Consider the following 24,476-nt stretch of genomic DNA (forward strand, 5'->3'; position numbering starts at 1 on the left):
AAGCTGCAATATTCCATGTTTGGGCCTCTCATTCCTTTATCCCAGTTTAGACTATGGCCAATACATGAGGAATGACCCCATAGTGTCATCTTGGAGCCTTCCAACTTGGTTTGGGATTAATTTCCCAACTTTCCTCAGAATAGAAGTTATACCAAGATGGTATTTTGAGTCTATTAAGCTCAAAACGGGAAAACATATAAAATTTCACTGCAGGTGTTCTGCTGTACACTGAGGGTAAACATATTCAAAGTTACCTATAACATTGGTTGTTATCCATTTACCCTGATTTCCACCTGTTGGTCCTCAATAACACAACTTGACTCGAACTCTCCCGTCAAAGACTTGACTTTGATTCACATGTCTTGGAAAAAAATAGATTCTCTATCACATAACTGACTTGAAAATAACAACAACAATGGGAGATTCTCATTTAGGCAAAAGTCTGTCCTCTCCTCGACTCCTTCCGTCCTCCTCTCCTCTGTGACCCGGAAACAGATAAGTGGTTGAGGAGTGTCAATTCGTTAGTCGGTGAACCGAAGAGTATGCTTCCCTCCTCGATGACCTACTTCGGCCAAGGATACAAGAGCCTCCTCCTGGCGGCATGAGCAGGAGTTTTTTGTTAATGAGCCACGCCCTCTTTGAATCAACGGTTGGTGCGCACGTTTAAAAACGATAGGATACTTATCCTTTTATCTATAAAATGTATTGCACAACTAACTTTATTTTTTGTTGTTTTTTTATCACTTGACACATTTATTTTGGGATTCCACCCCTCTAAACATTTGCCCAATGGGGGAAGGAGAGTCATTTCACACAAGCACATTTTTGTTCATGATTACCTTCGACCTTTCCCAAAAGGAGGCGAGGCAGGACGGAGGAGAGAGGACGCAGGAGTTGAGCAAAACCAATTGTAAGTCTCCCTATATGCTGACCCACAGACTAAATTCTACCTGGCACAGAAACCCTTCTAAATTCACCACTGGGGGGCAGTCATCTATGTTTTCATGGTACTGTCATTTAACTGATTTAGAGTAAATACACATTAGATATAGCCTATATTACAGATGCTTTATGTATACGGGTAATCAATAGATTTCAGTGAAGAATTAAGTACTCACTGTGAGAATCTTAATTTCAGATCAGCAGCACTGTACTGCCCTTGGAACGGATGGCTGAGAAAGAAGAAATAACACATGTCATTTTACATCAGAAGTACATTTTTTGTAAATAATTCATTAAGTATAGCAACATCATTTGGCATATCCAACCACCCTCCCATCCCGCCACCTCCCTATATAGTGCACTACCTTTGATCCTTACTGGCCCTGGTCAAAAGTAGTGCAGGGAATAGGGTGCCATCTTACCCTGGGGTGATCTTGGCCATGGCTGGGTGTTTGTTGCTGAACCACACTCTGTAGTTGTGTGTGATCCTCCAGGCTGAGATGAAGGGCGTGCCCCAGTCCGCTAGCAACTTCTCATTGTCTGGACACAGACACACACACAGAGGAGCATTTAGCTGTTGAAATCATCTGAGACAAATGACTAGAAGTAGTATAGTCAAGTTCAGCGATGCGAGCAGGAAGTGATCCCACATGGAATTAGTAGTAGGACTAGAGGAAGGTGTTTTCATTCATGAGAAAAGAAACACATCCCTGGCAATAAGTGTCCTACCTTCTTGTAAGGTAGAGGACAGGAGAGAATGGACGTAAAGTCCAAACTGGGCCCTAATCCATTCGTCCCCTCCCTCCCAGCCTGTCCCATCCAGAAAGATGTCCTCGCGGTTCTCCGTGACGTGTTTGACCAGGTAGTCGGCGAAACGCAGGTCAGCCGTGGTCAGGCCCAGCAGCTTCCTCAACTCTGGGTCCCCGATCTGGATCTTAGCCTCCTCCACCTAGTTGGATGGACGGACGGACACACACACACAGACAGTCACACGCACAGACCCACACACACAGCAGACAAAGCACTCAGTAACTCAAGATATCTGGGAAAAAGAAGCCAAATCTGATAGGCAGCATACACGTGGGATTCATTATGAAAACAGCATAGAACTACAAAAAATAGAGAAGGACAAGATCACTATCTGTAATCTAGAATCAGAGAGAACCGTTTAAAAACAGACCAATGTTCTCCTAAGCTCTCCACTAATTCTCCTCTAAGAGTAGCAGACTGTCAGTACACACTTGAGATCACTGGACCTATGGGAGAGAGGAGGATAAGTTGAGAGATGGAGAGAGAAGAGAGGGAGGGAGGGGAGATGGAGAGCAGGACTCACGTCAACGATAGCGTCACTCAGGTGCCTCTGCTGACGGAAGAGAATGTTGGTTGCCCCAGCGACAAACCCACGCACCGTCACGTCTGACAGCAGGTGGTGCTGCTGCAAGGCCATGTAGGGCAGGCACAGGTAACCCTGGCAACCACAGGCATAGAGGTTAGAGTGTGTGGTTATCCTTCGTCTTGATCTGTGGCTGTATGTATTAAGCGTCTCAGAGTAGGAGTGCTGATCTAGGATCAGGTCCTCTCGGTCTAAGTAATCTTATTCATTGTGATTGAGAAGGAAAACTATCTATGTCTCTGGTGAGTGGTACTTAAAAAAAAAAATCTTATGTTAAGTTGACGCTGGACAATAAAGTTCTTGAATTTGTACCTTGGTGAAGATAGCGATTAGGATCTCTTTTAGTTCTCATTTGGACTAATCTTACAAGAGTCCTTAAACATTAAAATACAATTTATAATACGATCATATTTTCACATTTAACACTGTTACAAACAGACATAATACACTAACATATTGATCAGATAAATACTCTGTCTAACAATATATATTGATTCTTCATCTACCATAGTCCAGCACAACTTTTTTATGTATTATATTTAAATGGTTTTAAAGTATTGTTTAAATCTATATATTGAAAGGTTTCTGGTTTGCTCAGTTAAATTATTCAATTTCTTTATTGCTTTAAATTGAAATGTTATTTTGCCTATTTCTCTTTTCTGTCTGGATAACACATAGATGGTGGACAATCTATTCCTAGTATTTATAGAATGTTTGTCTCTTACCAACTGAATACCGTTGTGAATAGAGTTTGGCTGTTTTAAATGTATATTATGAAATAAAATAAGCATGTTTGTTTCAATTATCTTGTTGATTGATGACCAACCAAGAGCATTGTGCATGACTACAACAGAAGAACCATACCTCCAAAACAATCCTTGCTGCTTTGTTCTGTGCATTCTGCAGTCTCCTAACTTCACTTGATGATGCATTTCCCCAGACCACAGAACAGTAGTTCACCTGACTCTCAATTAATGCTTGTGTTATTTGCTTAAGAATCTTTCCTGGTAAATATTTAGCTATCCTTCTGATCATGCATGTTGTTTTAATATATATATATATATATATATATACATGTTTTACATAGATTAGTTATTTGAGATGACCATGATAAGCAGTTGTCTAACTGCACCCCTAGTAGTTTGATTTCTGCCACTACCTCAATTTGTACCCCCCCATTCTTAATTGTATCCCATGCAGTGTTGGCCTTTTCCTAGTGGAACAGTCCAACATAACTTGGTTAGAGGCTGGTCTAATCATAGTGTTGCCGCTCCACATGAACCTGGAGGCAGTGGTTCTCCCCATCTCACATTCTCATCCATCTCCCCATCTCACATTCTCATCCATCTCCCCATCTCACATTCTCATCCATCTCCCCATCTCACATTCTCATCCATCTCCCCATCTCACATTCTCATCCATCTCCCCATCTCATATTCTCATCCATCTCCCCATCTCATACTCTCATCCATCTCCCCATCTCATATTCTCATCCATCTCCCCATCTCATATTCTCATCCATCTCCCCATCTCATATTCTCATCCATCTCCCCATCTCATATTCTCATCCATCTCCCCATCTCATATTTTCATCCATCTCCCCATCTCATATTTTCATCCATCTCCCCATCTCATATTCTCATCCATCTCCCCATCTCATATTCTCATCCATCTCCCCATCTCATATTTTCATCCATCTCCCCATCTCATATTTTCATCCATCTCCCCATCTCATACTCTCATCCATCTCCCCATCTCATACTCTCATCCATCTCCCCATCTCATATTCTCATCCACCAATCAATATAAAGTCAAAATACCCTAAAAAAAAAACATACCTTGGTGAAGATGGCAAGTGGCAGTCCGTACTGGTCCTCCTCCAGGCCTGACACTAGGCCCTGAGTGACAGCCACCTGCCCCCCTTGCCCTGCTGACTGGCCCTGGGGCTGAACTGTGATGGGGACACCTGGCTCTGGGTCAAACGTGTCTGGGTGCTCCACGCCCAAACCGAAACCCCCTGTCTCAGAGTCTTTTGGAATGTCCTCCAGCACGCTAGGGTCCAGTGTCTCCCAGTCGCTCTCTGACGAGTCTGGGGAGGTACGGGAGGTGGGCTTGAGGTTTGTGCTTGCCCCAGCTGGGATGGAGGTGTCTGGGGGAGGCTATCCGCTGCGAGGCCTCCGTGGTGGTAGTCTGGTTCTCACCGAAACCCTCCTCCCCTACCAGCTCCAGGGTAGCATTGGTGATGTCAGTGACAGAGACGGAGACAAACTCCTCAGCCCCTGACACACACTCCAGCAGGCTGATGTCGTCTGAGACACTGCTCTTGGGCTGGTAGTGGGACGAGTCGGCCAGGCCGTGTTCTATCATGCCTAGAGGAATGAACACACAAGATGAGGTTTGACCTTTGAAGCCCCACGATGAAGAAACAAACACTCCAGAGGAAAAACTAAGGGGGCATGAGTAGAATATGTAGAATCATAATGATAGGACCGCTATGCTGGTGCTCACCTGGGAACAGTGACAGTACAGTCATTAGAGCTTCTACCAGTCTGTTGACTGGAGATACGTAGAACAGCACCTGGAATAGGAAACACACACAGAGACACACACAAACAGTAAGGCCATGTATTCTGACTACAAACCCCTAGAGGTTGTTATGCGGGCAATGTCTTGTGGTATGACGATTACTGACGCGGTGCTATCTTGCTATGAAGTCACTGTGTGGGGTGTCATTTATGATATGCTGTCATGTTGTTGTTGATGACTCACATGCCCAGAGTAATTCCCCATTGTGATGATAGATGGATAGATTTAATTGAAATCCTCACCTTCTTCTCCAGCAGAATCAGTTTGAAGAGAATAAGAACCTACGTGGGTGAATGAGAGAAGAAGCATGTCAACAGCACCACAACGACTAACCACAATCTGGGCAGGGTACACTCTATTCCTTTATAGGGCACTACTTTTGACCACGGTACATAGGGCTCAGTTCAAGGCACTCTGGTCAAAAGTAGTGCACTACATAGGGAACAGAATGCCATTTGGTACGCAATCTAGATGTTTTGATGGCCTCAAAAAGCATGAATTTACCTTGTGTCGAAAGTGCAGTATTAAATCTCTTGGTGACATACCTGTCGGGAGAAAATGTGTACATCAAGAATGGGACATTTGCATGAAGGAGGACATTTATCATACGTGTGAATTGACATCCCAAATGGCACTCTATATAGTGTTTTATTTTACCAGAGCTCTATGGGCCCTGGTCAAAAGTAGTGCACTATATAGGGAATAGGGCGCCATTTGGAACACACACCACATGTTTTGGGGCATTACTCAATGTCACACAAAAAAGAAGACCGAAGACAACCTTAAATAGGACAGTCCTCTTTCTGTAAGCTGATCTGAACACCATAACAAGTGACACACCTGACTCACAGATTTCTATGGCTAATCTAGGACAGACACCACAGACAGGATCATTCAACAGCAGCCATTTTAGTGAGAGCAGATTGCGAGTGAGAGACTGACATGCTCCACAGCCCTGGTCTGTGTCCCCAAAATGGCAGCCTAAATAGGGAATAAGGTGTAATTTGCAATGCACCTAGTGTTGGAACCAGATAGAATAGCAGGACAATTTTACCCAGGAACACTTGTGAACCCTCCAGAGCTGTTCCTCTCAGAGAACCGTTCATGTGTTCATACAATTCCTACAGATGGAGGGAGAGTCAGAGGGAGCGAGAGAGAGAGAGAAAGGTTAAGGTTCTAAGTTCAATGTTTCATAAACACAAAAGGTCACAAATCAAAGAAGAAAGTGATTCAAGCATTTGTGATTCAAAACTCTGAAAACGCTCACTTTCAATATGGATATCTGTGAGAAGTCTTTCTCCTCAAAGTAGGCGTGTGTGATGAGCTGTAGTTTAGCTTGGAGAAGACCGTACAGAGGCTGAGGAGGAGAGAAACACTCATCAGTGAGTGAGTGAGGGCAGTCAGCCCAGCCTAGTGTGTGGTGATTAACACCTGTCAGTTTGTTTATGTGAGGAAGCAAACCAACTTCTCTTAGTCCTGACCAGAAATAGCCAGCAAGCCCCCCGGCCCGCCACAAGGAGTCGCTAGAGCGCAATGAGCCAAGTAAAGCCAAGTGGGGATTTACAGTATACACACTATAAACACAGTTTTGGTGACAAGATTAATAAAAAAAAAAATTCTAATGACTTATCCTGGAAAAGGATTTAAAACGGCCTACACAGTTTTATGTTTCTGGTGTTTCCTTCCCCATACCAGCTCTCATTACCCAAGGAAGCGTGCCCCTTCCTGCCTTGTCAGCTGTTCCGTAACTGTGAATTATGGGAGCTGTCCACTGACCCCCAGGGGTCACAGGTTGCGTCCCAAATGGCATCCTATTCCCTATGTAGTGTATTATTATTATAAAATAAAACAATACAACAGGGAATAGGATGCCATCTGGGACAACGTCAGAGTGCTCCAGGATCCCCCAACTCCAACCCCCAGTCTCAAACCGCCAACACACGTCATCAGACAAACAGCAGTATCCTGGGGACACTGACAAGGTAACAATCTGTCGTTCCGCCCCTGAACAAGGCAGTTAACCCATGTGCCCCAGTAGGCCATCATTGTAAATAAGAATTTGTTCTTAACTGACTTGCCTCATTAAATATATTAAAACAGGACCACGAGGCAGACACTCCCATCTCCCCCTGCTTCTAGACCTCTTCCTTCCTCTCTCACAACCTTGTCACATGTTAGCCGACTCACCACTCGACTGAGGACACACACGCTCTTCTGGACCGTCTCCCTGGTGACGTCAGCCAGTCGGACCTTCAGGGACTGAAAAGGAAAAACAACCAACGTTTTGAGGCATACACCTAATGGCACGTCCGCAAACAGTCCGCAAACAGTCCGCAAACAGTCCGCAAACAGTCCGCAAACAGTCCGCAAACAGTCCGCAAACAGAACCACAGAGAGAGCAAAGAAGAGACACTACTCTGCTTTATTTTGTGTAAAGCAGAAGACACGAATAGTTGTGTCTCTTGAATATTAAAGTGCCATGAGGGGGAACCAACCTTAGCCTCTATTTGGCGATAGCAGGAGACTCCATACACACACTTCATATCTGCTCCACTGAAAGGAGGGAGGTGAAAGTACACGGTGTCTGCAAAACAAAACATCAACGGCTATTTAGTGGATATTTCCAAGAAGGATCTTCTTGCAATGAATGATGTGTGGTTGTTGTTCCTACAAACCGTAGGCTAGTTAACTACACTGACTGTAGGTCGCTCTGGATAAAAGCATCTGCCAAAGTTGATTAAATGTAAACATTTAATTACATATAACATCTCTGGACCATTACTGTTCTCTCTACTTAATTAGGCTGATTGTTAGTTGGCCAATCAAGCATGCAACAATCATTCAAATTACACAGTAGACTGAACATCTGTTGTTGTAGCATTAAAATATAACTGAACTAACTATCTGTGACTTCAATAAACCGATAAGAGATTCCAAGCATTTGACAGTTATTACAGTTACATAAAGCTAATAAGAGCATCAAGAGGACAACATAAAAAGGAGGAAATGGTTATCCCTTGTCTAATGTGGATTGTATGTGGATACAAGGAGCAATGGAAACTCATTCGATTTGATGAGAAAAGATCGGGTCGCCTCTGGACCAACGGCCATGATGATGAGGGAGTGGTTTTCTAATGTTGTAAGGCTGACTCCCATAGCTACAGGAACACAGCAGCAACCAACAACCCATCACATCTCTACAAGGCCAATGAGTGACTAAGCAGGCAGGGCCAGGCAGGCAGGATGGGCCAAGCAGTCAGGATGGGCCAAGCAGTCAGGATGGGCCACAGCTGTACTGCCTTGTGCATTTCCCTCCCCAGTAGCACTAAGCTCAGCTCTGCTCTACTCCCATGAACTCTGCCATCACATGCACGAGTCTGTCTCGTGTTGTTGATGCTGTTGCTTTTATAGCCTGACTGCACTGCAGCAGAATCACTCAGTAATAAAATCTACTGCGTCACAGAGGGTTTATTTGCATCCTTCAAGCAAGCAGCCACTGAACAAACATACACACTGGGCCTATAATGAAATAGCTGAGGACTGAAAAATATTGGGAGTGTAATATTGGGAGTGTAATACTCAGTCTCCTAAAGCTGTATGTAGGCCAATAACCACAGAACAAGAATGAGATTCTAATTCTATGGCTATAACAAACTTCTTAAAAGGGGGGCTGAACTTCCTGATTTAGCCTCGGTATCAATTCTCCTCATTAGGAAATGCGACAGAATGAGATTTGCATTTTGGAGGGGTGCTTTGACGTGGATGTCTTTTGTGTATGTGTTCGAACATGGGAAGCGTTCTGCCAAAACAATACACAGTTACAGTCACTCACCCTTCCAGATAACTTTCCTCAGCGTACACATCACTGACAAACTGAAATGGTCCACCCACACAGACAGCGTGGTGAAGAAGGCGCAACAGTGCCTCTACAACCTCAGGCGGCTGAAGAAATTTGGCTTGTCACCTAAAACCCTCAAACTTTTACAGATGCACAATTGAGAGCATCCTGTCGGGCTGTATCACCGCCTGGTACACGGCAACTGTATCACCGCCCACAATTGCAGGCCACATTATGCTGGCTACATTTGCTAAGGAATTATGCCATTGGTGCTGTGCAAATCAAAAGTCCAGGATGATTTTTTGCAATTGTGTAGGGCTATATTTTTGCAGTTCAGTAAAGGCAATAAAATAACTGGGAGTAAGCCCCAAACGGCACCCTATTCTCTATGTAGTGCACTACTTTTGACCATGGAGCAATAGAAACCAGAGAGCTCTCACTCTCCTTAGTACCATATCCATGTCCCCTCCCCAGTCCCTACACCAATCATTGATCCCTCTATTGACAGAGCCACTCACGTGACAGACAGGTGTCATCTAGGCTCTCTAGTGCCACGAAAGAACAGGTGAGGTGTGGGACACACACAACTAACCCCACAAGAGAGGTCTCTCTCTCCCTAACTGCAGTTGAGGGGAGGGGGAGTGAGGCTCTAAGATACTCCACACCAAGGATGCATCCCAAATGGCACCTATACTGTATATAGTGCACTACTTTTACCCAGGTCCCAGAGAGCGAGAGAGGGTGGTGCGGTTTGCACAACACATCACCGGGGGAAAACTACCTGCCCTCCAGGACACCTACAGCACCCAATGTCACAGGAAGGCCAAAAAGATCATCAAGGACAACAACCACCCGAGCCACTGCCTGTTCACCCCGCTACCATCCAGAAGGCGAGGTCAGTACAGGTGCATCAAAGCAGGGACTGAGAGACTGAAAAACAGCTTCTATCTCAAGGCCATCAGACTGTTAAACAGCGATCACTAGCACAGAGAGGCTGCTGCCCACATACAGACTTGAAATCATTTGCCACTTTAATAAATGGAACACTTGCCACTTTAACAATGTTTACATATCTTGCATTACTCATCTCATATTTATATACTGTATTCTATACTATCTATTGCATCTTAGCCTATGCACTCGGACATTGCCCATCCATATATTTATATATTCTTATTCCATTCCTTTACATAGATGTGTGTATTAGGTATTGTGGAATTGTTAGATAATACTTGTTAGATATTGCTGCACTGTCGGAACTAGAAGCACAAGCATTTCGCTACACTCGCAATAACGTCTGCTAGTCATGTGTATGTGACCAATAAATTTGATTTGAACTTTAAACACTAACTTGGTCTTGTATCTGGAAGTAGCTTAAAGTTTTTTCTCCAATCATCAGGTGTGCACCTTGTGGCAAAATGGGTTTGACTTTAGATAGCTGATCTGTTGGGCTAGTTAGGGACTGTCAATAAATTACACAATGTAAATGGGACAATATTTTAATGTTGCACACCTTTTAGTTGTCTTATTATATGCTTTCAATATTTGTAGATTCATTTCTACAATTAAAAGTTGCTTTGAGGTTTTAAAGTCATTGACATTTAAAAATATATTTTCCCATGTACATTGTGTAATTTACTGATGGTTCCCAACTAGCCTCATAGGGATATTGAATGTCAAACCAAATTTGCTGTTTATATTAAGAACCACATTCCTGTAAAGATTAGAGAGGATCTCATGTCAAATACTGTTGAAGCAATATGGCTACAGGTTAATCTGCCTCACCAAAAGCCCATTCTGGTGGGAAGCTGCTACAGACCACCACGTGCTAACAGTCAGTATCTGGGTAACATGAGTGAAATTCTTGATAATGTATGTGATATCAACAGAGGTATATTTTCTGGGTGATTTAAATATTGACACGCTTTCATCAAGCTGCCCACTCAAGAAAAAGCTTAAATCTGTAACCAGTGCCTGCAACTTGGTTCAAGGTTATCAGTCAAACTACCAGGGTAGTTACAAACAACACAGAAATGAAATCATCAACATGTATTGATCACATCTTTACTAATGCTGCAGAACTTTTCTTTAAAGCAGTATCCAGATCCATCGGATGTAGTGATCACAATATATTAGCCATATCTAGGAAAACCAAAGTTCCAAAGGCTGGGCCTAATATAATGTACAGTGGGGCAAAAAGTATTTAGTCAGCCACCAATTGTGCAAGTTCTCCCACTTAAAAAGACGAGAGAGGCCTGTAATTTTCATCATAGGTACACTTCAACTATGACAGACAAAATGAGAAAAAAAATCCAGAAAATGTATTTGCAAATTATGGTGGAAAATAAGTATTTGGTCAATAACAAAAGTTTCTCAATACTTTGTTATATACCCTTTGTTGGCAATGACAGAGGTCAAACGTTTTCTGTCTTCAACAGTGTGTGAAAACCTTGTGCTGGTATTTTGGCCCATTCCTCCATGCAGATCTCCTCCAGAGCAGTGATGTTTTGGGGCTGTTGGCAAACTTATTGCAAATTGAGAAATCATGTGACAAAACTGAATAAAAAGAAGAAGAAGAAACAACACTATGAAACCAAGATAAATGAAATAAAGAAAGTTAAAAAAAGCTTTGGAGCACCTTAATAAATTAAATTCTGGGAAAAAAGGAAAACTCAGCTCCATCATTCATTAAAACAGATGGCTCATTAAATCACAAAACCAACTGATAGCCAACCACTAATGATTTTTTTAATTGGCAAGATTAGCAAATTTAGGCATAACATGCCAGTAACAAATGATGACACTACACATCCAAGCATAACTGACCAAATTATGAAAGACAAGCATTGTAATTTTAAATTCCGTGAAGTTAGTGTGGAAGAGGTGAAAGAAATATTGTTGTCTTGACAACAATGACAAGCCACCGGGGTTTGACAACTTGGATGAAAAATTACTGAGGATAACAGCGGATGATATTGCCACTCCTATTTGCCACATCTTCAATTTAAGCCTATTAGAAAAGCGTGTGCCCTCATGCTTGGAGGGAAGCAAAAGTCATTCTGCTACCGAAGAATGTTAAAGCCCCCTTTATTGGCTAAAATAGCCTACCAATTCAGCCTTTTACCAACCCATAGTAAACTTTTGGAAAAAATTGTGTTTGACAAGATACAAATGCTATTTTACAGTAAAACAAATTGACAAACTTTCAGCATGCTTATAGAAAATGACATTCAACAAGCACAGCACTTACACAAACGACTGATGATTGGATGAGAATTGATGATATTGATCATAAAAAGATTTTGGGGGCTGTTTTGTTAGACTTCAGTGCGGCTTTTGACATTATCGATCAGTCTGCTGCTGGCAAAACTTGTGTTATGGCTTTACACCCCCTGCTATATTGTGGATAAAGAGTTACCTGTCTAACAGAACACAGATGGTGTTCTTTAATGGAAGCCTCTCCAACATAATCCAGATAGAATCAGGAATTCCCCAAGGCAGTTGTCTAGGCCCTTTACATTTTTCAATCTTTACTAATGAATTGCCACTGGCTTTGAGGAAAACCAGAATGCCTATGTATGCGGATGACTCAACACTATACATGTCAGCTACTAAAGCGACTGAAATGACTGCAACACTTAAGAGTTGCAGTTAGTTTCAGAGTGGGTGACAAGGAATAAGTTAGTCCAAAATATTTCTAAAACTAAAAGCTTTGTATTTTGGACAAATCATTCACTAAACCCTAAACCTCAACTAAATCTTGTAAATAACGTGGAAATTGAGCAAGTTGAGGTTACTAAACTGCTTGGAGTTACGCTGGATTGTAAACTGTCATGGTCAAAACATATTTGATACAATAGTAGCTAAGATGGGGAGAAGTATGTCCATGATAAGAACCTGCTCTACCTGTGTTGACAGCACTGTCAACAAGGCAGGTCCTACAGGCCCTAGATTTGTCACACCTGGACTACTGTCCAGTCGTGTGGTCAGGTGCCACAAAAAAATGACTTATGGAAATTGCAATTGGTTCAGAACAGGGCAGCACGGCTGGCCCTTGGATGTACACATAGAGCTAATATGAATAATATGCATGTCAATCTCTCCTGGCTCAAAGTGGAGGAGAGATCGACTTCATCACTGCTTGTATTTTGAGAGGTACTGACATGTTGAATGCACCGAGCTGTCTGTTTGAACAACTGGCGCACAGCTCAGACACCCATGCATACCCCACAAGACATGCCACAAGAGGTCTCTTCACAGTCCCCAAGTCCAGAACAGACAATGGAAGGCACACAGTACTAAATAGAGCCATGACTACATGACTACTATTCCACATCAAGTAACTCATACAAGCAGTAACATTTGATTTAAAAATAAAAAACAGATAAAAAAAAAAAACACCTTTTGGAACAGCGGGGACTGTGAAGCAACACAAACATAGGCACAGACACATGCATAGACACATGCATAGACACATGATAGCATACGCACTACACACACGTACACATGGGTTTTGTACTGTATATATGTGGTAGTGGTGGAGTAGGGGCCTGAGGACACATGGTCTGTGAATGTATTATAATGTTTTTAAAATTGAATAAACTGCCTTCATTTTGCTGGACCCCAGGAAGAGGAGGATCCATAATAAATACAAATACAATAAAAATTGACCATGGGCATTAAGATCGGGTACTGGGCAGCTGTGCTCCAAATTGATGATTACTTGGGATCTGCCAACTGTGAGCATGTGGCCAGGATTGAAATAAACAGAAAAGTGTTACGGTACCCTTCATTCTGTGACATACAATTACTTTCTAATTATCTCACAAATCTCAGTTTTGGACAAGTGACTTTATGACCAAAATGATCCTATTTACACTTTGTAGTCAATTTTGGCACGAGAATAACTGTTTCTGACTCATATCGATGCCACATAGGACGTTTTCGAAAGGAGAAGTTGCTTTTATGGTTCAGTTGTACTTCAATATTGTTCACTACCTCTCTTTCAGAGGGGTTGGGTTCAATGCGGAAGACACATTGTAGTTGTACAACTGACTACAACACAACAAGCTAGGCAGGACAGCAGACCAAAAGTAAATCACATCACATGATGAGTGCTAACTAACGAGCCGGGCCTGTTGGCCTCAGTGATATTACGAACAGAAGGAGGCTTTGACAAGATGGAGGGCCTCAGGGCAACACTACCAAAAAGAGCACAGCAGAGCAACACAATCACAGTCATCCACTGCACCACAGCTAGGCTATATAACTAGCTTAAACTATCATTTCCAGCCTTCCTGCTGATTCTGCATTCTAACATGAGCAGTAGCCTTTTAAAGCTGAAGCCAAACATGATGACAAAGATATGTCGTCTATTTTTCCACTGAGGTAATGGTGACTCATCAGCAGAGATTATTTTTACTTCATTTATTTACCTATCAATTTACCAGGTAAGTTGGCTGAGAACAGTCTTGCAGGGGCAAAGAGAGGGGTTGAACGTTCCACTTGACATTTTGTGAAAACTATCAGTAGCAGTGTAATAACAGATGGACAGATAAGAAAGAAAAGAAGCAAAAGTGACTGGGTGCATCCCAAATTGCACCCTATGGGCCCTGGTCAAAAATAGTGCACTATAAAGGGAATAGAGTGCCATTTGGGACCCATCCTATGTACCTTCTTGGTAGTTGTGTGCCCCGTCAGGCAGGGCTAGGAAAGGCAGGTACTTCCACTCCTCGGGCAGGTTGCTGCTGTCATGGCCCTCCTCAGGGATGAGTGGAGGGTAGGAGTATTCCACCTGAGGAGAGAGAGAGAAAACAATGCAAAAATAATGATACAATACTCAGTATCCATCCTACTAATCCACAAAACTCCAACGCTAGCTGTCTTAGGCAAGGACCAGATTGACTTAGCATAGTCCAGGGAGTAAAATGACTAAACTTAAAGCAAGTAGGGCAAATGCACACAATTCAAAAATATGTCTCTTAATTTGTTAGGGAAAATAATAGCTCATACACTGTGTACAGTAAGGACAACATGCATAACAACAGTAACCCAGATGAAGAGAGCTATTCACACTCATCATCATGTGACTATGAGTCACAGCAGCCTCTAGATATTGTGCGGAACATGTTCAAGGTCCTGTTTGTTATCAGCTGTTCATCAACTTGTTCAACAAGACGCCTGTAGCTTTGTGGTGGAAATAGAATAAAACTTTATTGCCCATCCAGAATGGAAATGTTTCTTTGGCATCACCTTCCATTAAAAATGATCACATACATTCTCACATCAGACACATTTAAACGAGTCAGTCCATCATGTTACATCCACTACCAACATAGAGGACATTAACACATTCACTCACAACTGACCGCTGTCCCAACTGCACTGGATAGAGCAGTACATATGCTGATACAACTTACTTTGCATTTAATCATCCAACAGCACAATTAACGACGGAATGTTTGAACATGTTTTTCTTGGCGATGGGCATTCTGAACCGCCGGCCAGTGGGAAGCCTCTCCAACTGAGGGTGAAGAGGGGGGGGGGGGTCGCCAACAACGGCCAGTGCCTTCTTTTTGGTTGCCTTGTTGAACAGACTGCTCAAATGTGCCGGTGGTCGACTAAATTACTTTGTTGGCTGTGTTTACTATTTTGGTCAGGCCAAAAGCCAAATAACCACAACCTTGGCTAATAGTACATAATATGTAATGTGCAATTATTATGCAATTGCTCATTTATACTGGCTACATTTGCTAAGGAATTATGCCATTGGTGCTGTGCAAATTAAAAGTCCAGGATGATTTGTTGTTGCAATTGTGTAGGGCTATATTTTTGCAGTTAAGAAAAAGGCAATAAAATAACTGTGAGTAAGCCCCAAACGGCACCCTATTCTCTATGTAGTGTACTACTTTTGACCATGGAGCAATAGAAACCAGAGAGCTATCACTCTCCTTAGTACCATATCCATGTCCCCTCCCCAGTCCCTACACCAATCATTGATCCCTCTATTGACAGAGCCACACACGTGACAGACAGGTGTCATCTAGGCTCTCTAGTGCCACGAAAGAACAGGTGAGGTGTAGGATCCACACAACTACCCCCACAGAGAGGTCTCGCTCTCCCTAACTGCAGTTCTGAGGGGAGGGGGAGTGAGGCTCTAAGGTACCCCACACCCAGGATGCATCCCAAATGGCACCTATACTGTATATAGTGCACTACTTTTACCCAGGTCCCAGAGAGAGAGAGAGATGATTTTGTTTCTTCTCACTTTTGTTTATTTCACTTTCTTTGGCAATGTAACCATATGTTCTCATGCCAATAAAGCCTCTTTGAAATGAATTGATAGACAGAGAGAAAGAGCAAGAGAGAGACAAAGTCAGCGAGGCCCCCCTGCCAGAAAGACAAGAACCTAATCTAGTGATACCCAGTCTAACCCAGTAGGTCTCCTATCAGGTAACAGACAATACCACTCCACCTCCATGTCTCAAATTCCACCACATTCCCTATATAGTGCACTACATTTGACAAGGCACCCTCAGGACTCTGGTCAAAAGTAATGGACTATAAAAGGGAACAGAGTGTCATTTGAGATGCAACCTACCCCTCGAGTGAACACCTAGGCTATTACCTGACAAAGAAAACCCTCTGTCTGGTCTGTCTTTAACCGGTTTGGTGGTAGTGATCACAGGGGGAAGGGGGTGGGTTTGGGCATGTTTGTAACGCGCACACACACACACACACACACCCCTTTCATCCGGCTGTCAGAATGAGCAGCAGCTGGGTCTCCGAGAGCTCTGAAACAGGCAGACTTACTTCAGGACAAAGGGGCAGGCAGTAAGGTGGAGAGCAGCCAGTAACAAAGAAACAGAACACAAAGTGGTCGTTGTTGTCTTGATGAACTTCTTGCAGCAGGCTGTTGGCTCTGTGGTGCATGAAAGGTAGGGTACTAAGACATGGCTAAGATGGCATTAACGGAACAGAAACTGACAGAGTCTAATATAAATTGAAGAAGAATATTTTGTCCAGTCTGTGGCTGCAATGCAAAACAAGTCAGAGCCTAGGACTTTCTGTTATTTTTTTATAAAGACTTATGTGCATGCAGTAGGCTGGGCTACTTTATTGAGCAGGAGCTAATGGGCATAACTCACACACATACAGCAAGGCCTGTGGGCTAATTGTGTTGGTTGAAAACATGTGCAGTAAATCTCCCCATCCGTTCTTTATGGAAGACTGCTGGCCTATGTGTACCTCTGGAGGGATAGCCCTTCCTCTTCAGAAGCTCTGTAGATAATAACTCAAGTTCATTGCAATAATCTTCTTGTCCCTGTTAATTTCACACACACACTTTCACTAGGTTCCTAACTAGGTGTAAAACACTGCCCTTCGGCCTTGTTGTGAACATTATATGCAGCGTGTCTGTCAAGCTCTCCTTCACTTGTCAGTGACTCTCTAAACTTTATCCGAATCCCTAAAAAATAAAATCACAGTGACAACAACATTGCAGGCTGTGGATATCTCTTTGGATTTGTCAATAATAGGTTATTTAACACAGTCACAGAACTGAGGCAGTATAGGCAATTAGTGCAAACATTGGCAGGATGAAATACAAAGCTCTGGCTAAGAGTGAGTTAATGAGCCATGGAGAGACAAGATCTCAGATGAAATCTCATGTCAGTTAAAAGTGCAAATTAATGCACAGTTTCAGTACTTGGCATTGATTGCAGTTAATAAATGGTGCACAGGCATCATACCATCTCTTACATAAATAAGCCTGTTATCAGTGTGCCTCCGGGCCCATATAAATCTAGATAGTTAGGCTTCATCACAACACAGCACGACTTCACCATGCACTACCATGAATTCTAGGTAATCCAACAAGGTGGTCTCTGATTGTTTACAACTGTGTTAGTAATACCCTCCTGGTCTACTCCATAAGTGCTCTTCCATAAGCAACAAGTGATCAATGACTTCCTTCCAGGCAGCAGTATGTGTCTGTCAAACCAGTGGTCGGTAGAACAGAACAGGAACGGTCCCTGGGTGGGTTGTTGTTGCTGATCAGTCAAATACCCATTTGACTCGCACCCTCACTCAGGCATTACCCAATGCTCGACGTGTTGTGTAGCCTGGTAGGAGCAGCTCTCCGGTGCATTTTCTGCTACTAAAAAAAAAAACTGGCACGGGGAGCTAGTTAGCATGCCACCCGAGCTTGACGTACCTGACAGCCTTTCTTGTGGTGAAATCCGACCACCACGATATGCAACACGGGTCCCTTGAGTTCCTCTTTGACATGCGACTCCATGGCCGCAGATATTTGGGCAGTTATGTGTTGTTTTCACCTGAGATATCAATGTAAACAGGGTTGGAACGAGCGGTGCTGCTTCTGCTCCTCGAATCAACGTCCGCAGTCACGCAATCAACGCAATGGATTTTCTCTTCCTCTTCGTCTGTTCCAGTCATGTTGCAGTAGTAGCATGACGTCACTCAAATGCAGCGCCACCGCTTGGGTATTGATTTCACCAGTCTTTTACATGATTTGGCCCACGGAATACATCACGGTAACTTTTTTCTGTTCTGTTAAATGATTATTTCCTTTAAATATTAATTGATCATAACACAAAAACAGCGTAGCGCTGGTGTAAAAATAGAAATTAGTGCAATTCTTCTTTAAATCTGTATTGGCGGATCGCAACCGACTGAAAGGTGCATACACTGCCACCTACTGTAGTGGAGTTCAAGGTCGGTCGGCCTCCTTACTCATCTATTTCTCTTATCTAGCCTTGTGTTTCCACCTACTGTTCTGGAATGTACATGCATTACACTGTGAAACAAAAAGGTTAGGAAAAGGGACGGGGAAAAGGGAAGAAACCTACACCCATTACGACCTTCCACTACTTGGCCCTATCTGATCCTACACCAGGATGGCAGCCTGTGAGGACAGGACACTAATTAAACACACTTAACTCTTCTGCAGTAAAATCTCGTACACCCAAATACTTCTCTGCAGCTGCTACCACAACATTTATGTTCTGTGATTTACGTTCAATTTCTGCAGTACAGTTGATAACCATGGCTATGAACGCTAAAGAAACCAACCTTACTGAAGCACATATTATTCCTATCACTCTCTTTTGGCCTTGGCCTACTCACAGGGATCGTTAGGATCCCTCGCCCCGGACCTACTACACTCTTCACTGCCTCAGCATATGACACCTTCTGTACCACTTTGATCCTGGCAACCTCAACCTGCCTTTCTCTCACCGGACACTTCTGATCTCCAGCACCATGGGCACCCCTACAGTTAACACAGATTTTCTCCACCGATACTAGACATTCCTTTGTCTCATGCCCTTCTACGCACTTCTCACATTTGGAAATATCCCTCCTACACACTGCTGCAACATGATCACTGGACTTTGTCGGATGAAGACTCAGCAGGACACAACCGTCTGCGTCGCACCAAACGATGGGTACCACCGTCTGTGTTCGACTGTTGTAGTCTGATGATTCCTATCGTCCATTTTTCAATCGATTACTTCCGTCTTTTTCAAACTAAACATGGCGGCCACCCCAGCTACAAATCCATCACAGTTGCTCCCACTTGGTTTGTTTGATTTTGTTAATAATTTTAATGTCCAGCTAGCTTTACAGATACCAAGTACGTTGCTAACGCTTGAAGTCGTGTTGCGACAGATATGACATGCAGGAGTCATGTTAGCAGTATTGCTAAGGTATAGCACTGGTGAAGTTGGTTTGAGATTCGACATTCGGACGTTCAAACACCAATAGCTCGTTAACCATTTGAGCTACAGACCTCAGGCTCTTTATGAAAGAAAAAAATGTGTACAACATTTCACAGGTTTGAATTTTCCCCGATTCCGAACCGAGTTTAATAATCGCACAGCAACGGTGTAGGCAGCTTAGCGCATGGTCAACGCAACAAGTTAGGGACCATCAACGAAGTGCATGATCAAACTATTCACATTTCAATAACTCTTTGATCATATAGAAACTTCAAACCAACGTTAAAACTGTTCAGAAGGGACACATGCTGCACATCTTTTGTTTGCCTCAATGTTAAAAAATGTTATCATAATTTCTACATGTTAGATGTAACGATTTTTGTTCTGTGATAGCATGGTCGTTCCATCAATTCAGTGCCTTTTGAGAAGTGTCATTTGGTTTTTAAAAATATGACAAAGATTTCACCTCTTAACATTGTCATAAAGAGCATATGTTCATCTTCATAAACAAGTTTACCCATCTCAAGAGATTAAATAAAAAAGGACTATATTAAAGCTACAATATGTCACTTTTTGGGTGACCCTACTAAATTCACATAGAAGTGGGTTATACATCTGTCATTCTCATTGAAAGCAAGTCTAAGAAGCGGTAGATCTGGTCTCTGTGTTATTTCTATGCTTCCTGTTCGTTGTTGTGTCTTGGTTTTGTACACCAGCTTCAAACAGATGAAAATAAAAATGTTGGTTATGGAAAAGATATTTGATGATGGTACAATAATTCTCTACACCATGCTTGCTTGTTTTGTCACAAACTGAAATTAGGTGAACTATTTGGATTTTAGCAACCAGGAAATGGAGCAATTTCTGCATAGTGCACCTTTAACTGCCAAATAAAGCAAAAACATTATTTTTTTTTACCTTTGTTTAACTAGGCAAGTCAGTTAAGAACAAATTCTTATTTACAATGACGGCCTAGGAACAGTGGGTTAACTGCCTTGTTCAGGAGCAAAACAATAGATTTTTACCTTGTCAGCTCAGGGATTCAATCTAGCAACCTTTCGGTTACTGGCCCAATGCTCTAACCACTAGGCTACCTGGGGTTGACAAGTTAATCTTAAAAATCGCTAGATGGCGCTATTATTCCATACGTCATTTGCAACATGGCGTCATACATTAATCTGCACTGCCGATAATACACTCGTCCCCTGGCGACTGGTTCGTACATAATCATCCTCCATTCAGGCTGCAAAGGTGTCGGTTCCCTCTTTAACTTGATTTAAAGACCAAACAAAACTGAAAAATATGCTTACTGTCTCAATAAAACACTATTTTCCACCACTGTGCTCGAGTGACTAATGCTACTTCCCGATGTTGAATACCGCAAGGGGTAAACAAAAGACTGCACCTGAATTGGCTGAACTTGGTATGCAACATTCGTAAATTGTCAGAAAATCCGAAAATGGTGGTGGAAAATTGTGTTTTGTTAAGACGGTAGGCATATTTCCCTCTTTTTTTAAGCTGGTGGAATATTAAATCACGTTGAGGAAACGACACCTATGCAGCCTGAATGGAGAATGTTTTATGTACGAAGTGGTTTCCGGGGGACATGAGTGTATCATTGAGTCCAGACGATAGTGGAGAATAGCGCCCTGTAGCTGATGTATACAGAGAAGAGAGTTGGCCCGAGAATTTAACCCTGTGGCACCCCCATAGAGACTGCCAGAGGTCCGGACAACAGGCCCTTTGATTGACACACTGAACTCTCTCAGAGAAGTAGTTGGTGAACCAGGCAAGGAAGTAATTTGAGAAACCAAGGCTGTTGAGTCTGCCAATAAGAATGTGGTGTTTGACAGAGTCGAAAGCCTTGGCCAGGTCGATGAAGACGGCTGCACAGTAATGTCTCTTATCGATGGTGGTTATGATATCGTTTAGGACCTTGAGCGTGGCTGAGGTGCACCCATGACCAGCTCTGAAACCAGATTGCGTAGCGGAGAAGGCACGGTGGGATTCAAAATGGTCGGTAATCTGTTTTTAACTTGGCTTTCGAAGACCTTAGAAAGGCAGGGTAGGATAGATATAGGTCATGCAAGTAATCATGTGATTTCAACATCTCCTCTTTGTGTTCTCTTCCAGAGCTCGTGGACAAATGTATAGGTTCCCGAATCCATATAGTCATGAAAAACGACAAAGAAATTGTCGGCACCCTGTTGGGTTTCGATGATTTTGTCAGTATCCTTTCTGGAAATGTCCTACATAACGTCTCATTATTTGTCGTTCATTTTAATGAAGGTTTTGCACTTTAGCAGTAGTTTTGCAATCTATTCAATTCAAACATTGTTACTGTAGTCATTTATGCTATTCAAAAATATAAACGCAACATGCAATCATTTAATTGATTTTACTGAGTTACAGTTCATATGAGGAAATCAGTCAATTGAAATAAATTAATTAGGCCCTAATCTATGGATTAAACATGACTGGGAATACATATATGGTATATGTCACCAACAGATGCATAACATATGGGCCTTAGGATCTCGTCACAGTATTTTTGTGTATTCAAATTGCCATTGATAAAACGCAATTGTGTTCGTTGTCCGTAGTTTATGCCTGCCCATACCATAACCCCACCATGGGGCACTCTGTTCACAACGTTGACATCGGAAAACCACTCACCCACACCACGCCATCTGCGGATGTGAGGTCGGTTGGACGTACTGACAAATTCTCTAAAACGATGTTGGAGGCAGCTTATGTTAGAAAAATTATCTTGCAACAGCTCTGGTGGACATTCCTGCAGTTAGCTGTGGCATGGTGTTGTGTGACAAAACTGCACATTTTAGTGACCTTTTATTGTCCCCAGCACAAGGTGCACCTGTGTACCGACCATGCTGTCAGCTTCTTGATATGTCACACCTGTCAGGTGGATGGATTATCTTGGCAAAGGAGAAATGCTCAATAACAGGGATGTAAACAAATTTGTGCACAACATTTTTGAGAAATGGTCCTCAATAACAGGGATGTAAACACATTTGTGCACAACATTTTTGAGCAATGTGCACAACATTTTTGAGAAATAAGCTTTGTGTGCATATAGAACATTTCTCATATCACCTTTTTCAGCCCATGTACCATGGGACGAACGATTTACATGATGCGTTATTTCTGTTCAGTTTTTGTCAGTAAATATACAGTTGATCCTTCACCCACCTCTTCAGACATGGTGTTGGAGGACGTGACAGAATTGTAAGTACTTTCACCCATTAAATCCTTTCAGATCTGATGATTCTGGACAGGTTTTATCCTTCTCCTTAATGACTGTGTTTTAGTGAAATCACACCGGAGGGAAGAAGGATAACCAAACTGGACCAGATCCTACTTAACGGCAACAACATCACCATGGTAGGTGTAATGAGGTCATGATGCTTTGCTTAATAACCCTTTAAGCCTATTCTCAGCCGGCTGGTAGAGCATGTTTTGACAATGGATTTATAAGTGGATATGAAAACAACCTACACTTGAACTTAATTGGTCAACTCCCCCAGCACCACTTTACATTATTTTGTATATTTTTGGGTTCCTGCGGTTCAGTGTTGTGGCACTCTAACTTTGCCCACTTAGAGGGCTATAAGAAAACTCAGTCACTAAAGATATGGGATAAAAGGCAGGAATTCAATTGGTGAGGGATTAATATTGCACCATTCCCATTAGTAGAGACCTTGAAGAGTAGGAATATGAAAATAGTTTAACTGCTATTTTTAGTTGTTTTTTTTACATTTTATGTCTGTAAAAGTATGGTGGACTAAGAATAGGGTACATATATTTAAAAAAAATATATATATATTTTGGTTCAAATATAAATTGTTGACAAAACTATATTAGGCAACATCAATTCGTAAAAACACATTTCATGGCCAATAAGGTAAATTAATCAATATTCACATTCAAGGTCGACCTATAAAATAACTACTACAGTAATAAAAAAAAGTGCACATTGTTAAGTATCTCAAAATGTAGTCTGAAGATGTGGAAGAACCCTGGCTCATTTGAAATCAACTATTTTGGAGGGACATTCCACAAACCACCACCTGAAAATGCATTAATTTCTATGTAATTGAATATTCATGTTTGGACATACACAATTACCATAATGTGACCTTAATATACAATGCTTAGCTAATACTTACCTATAAAAGCATACCTATTGTCATTTTTGTAATATTGTTGAAATTACTAAAAATGTTATGCAAATTGCCATTTGAGTATGGCATTGCTGGTATGACTGCCTTCTCAACCACCTGGTAGAGAGCGCTGTTGATTTCAAAATTAACATCAAGTAGAAAAAAAATACTATTGGAAGTTCATTTGTTAGTAATAGGAATTGAAGGTGAAATAATTGTTTCAACATGTTTTTCAATTAGATAAGTTAAAGGGTTAACAATAATGCTTCACGAGCCCAAACACCGGTATTCAAACTTGTCTTTGCAAACACACGTGACTGCCCTCTTGAAATGCGATGGCGCAAGTAGTGGTATTTCAAGCTGAACTTATCAAACACTTGCTGCATGATATATTGTCACTACTTCTCCTGTTCTAGCTCATACCTGGAGGCGAAGGGCCTGAAGTATGAAAAAAGAAGCAGAGTTTTTATCTGAAACATTTTATGTTCTTGTGGATGTATACTTGCCTTCCCATCAGTACTTACTTTAGTCAGTTTGTGATAATGTTATATTTTGGGTTCTTTCTTTCAGTTTTGAGAAGATTTTTGTAACAAGTGTTTTCCCTAATGAAGCCTTGATAATGTGTGTACAGCGCAACAGGTGGTTTGACCTTTGACATGTAAACCATTTCTACCATGTAGTGTAACTACACATTTTTTTCTTATAAATAAATAGAATAAGTGTCATTGGAAATAAACAACCCCCAGTGTGTTCATTTGTAGCTCCTAAAAGGACAAGACAGACCAACACGAATGTTA

The 24,476-nt window shown here is 42.1% G+C and overlaps 2 protein-coding genes across 2 annotated transcripts in view; one reads left to right on the top strand and one right to left on the bottom strand.

The window, feature by feature from the left end:
* The window catches only part of avl9 (AVL9 homolog (S. cerevisiase)), a 31,808-nt gene extending 12,924 nt beyond the window's left edge, over positions 1-18,884 (bottom strand). The window contains 15 exon segments of the mRNA XM_064941623.1: positions 1,119-1,172; positions 1,365-1,482; positions 1,672-1,891; positions 2,276-2,410; positions 4,174-4,491; positions 4,493-4,704; positions 4,844-4,913; positions 5,164-5,202; positions 5,426-5,466; positions 5,976-6,042; positions 6,189-6,278; positions 7,109-7,180; positions 7,417-7,505; positions 14,433-14,553; positions 17,974-18,884. Coding sequence (XP_064797695.1) covers positions 1,119-1,172; positions 1,365-1,482; positions 1,672-1,891; positions 2,276-2,410; positions 4,174-4,491; positions 4,493-4,704; positions 4,844-4,913; positions 5,164-5,202; positions 5,426-5,466; positions 5,976-6,042; positions 6,189-6,278; positions 7,109-7,180; positions 7,417-7,505; positions 14,433-14,553; positions 17,974-18,057 — 1,730 coding nt within the window. The 5' untranslated portion in view covers positions 18,058-18,884.
* A 411-nt stretch (positions 18,885-19,295) lies between these two features.
* LOC135517388 (U6 snRNA-associated Sm-like protein LSm5) lies at positions 19,296-24,418 on the top strand. The gene is made up of 5 exons (XM_064941625.1): positions 19,296-19,359; positions 21,632-21,727; positions 22,717-22,744; positions 22,828-22,900; positions 24,096-24,418. Exons 1-5 carry the CDS (start codon positions 19,314-19,316, stop codon positions 24,126-24,128), a joined length of 276 nt encoding a protein of 91 aa, XP_064797697.1. The 5' UTR covers positions 19,296-19,313; the 3' UTR covers positions 24,129-24,418.
* The last annotated feature ends 58 nt before the right edge of the window (positions 24,419-24,476 follow it).

Source organism: Oncorhynchus masou, chromosome 28 (genome assembly GCF_036934945.1).
Source record: "Oncorhynchus masou masou isolate Uvic2021 chromosome 28, UVic_Omas_1.1, whole genome shotgun sequence".
In the NCBI taxonomy this organism is placed as follows: domain Eukaryota; kingdom Metazoa; phylum Chordata; class Actinopteri; order Salmoniformes; family Salmonidae; genus Oncorhynchus; species Oncorhynchus masou.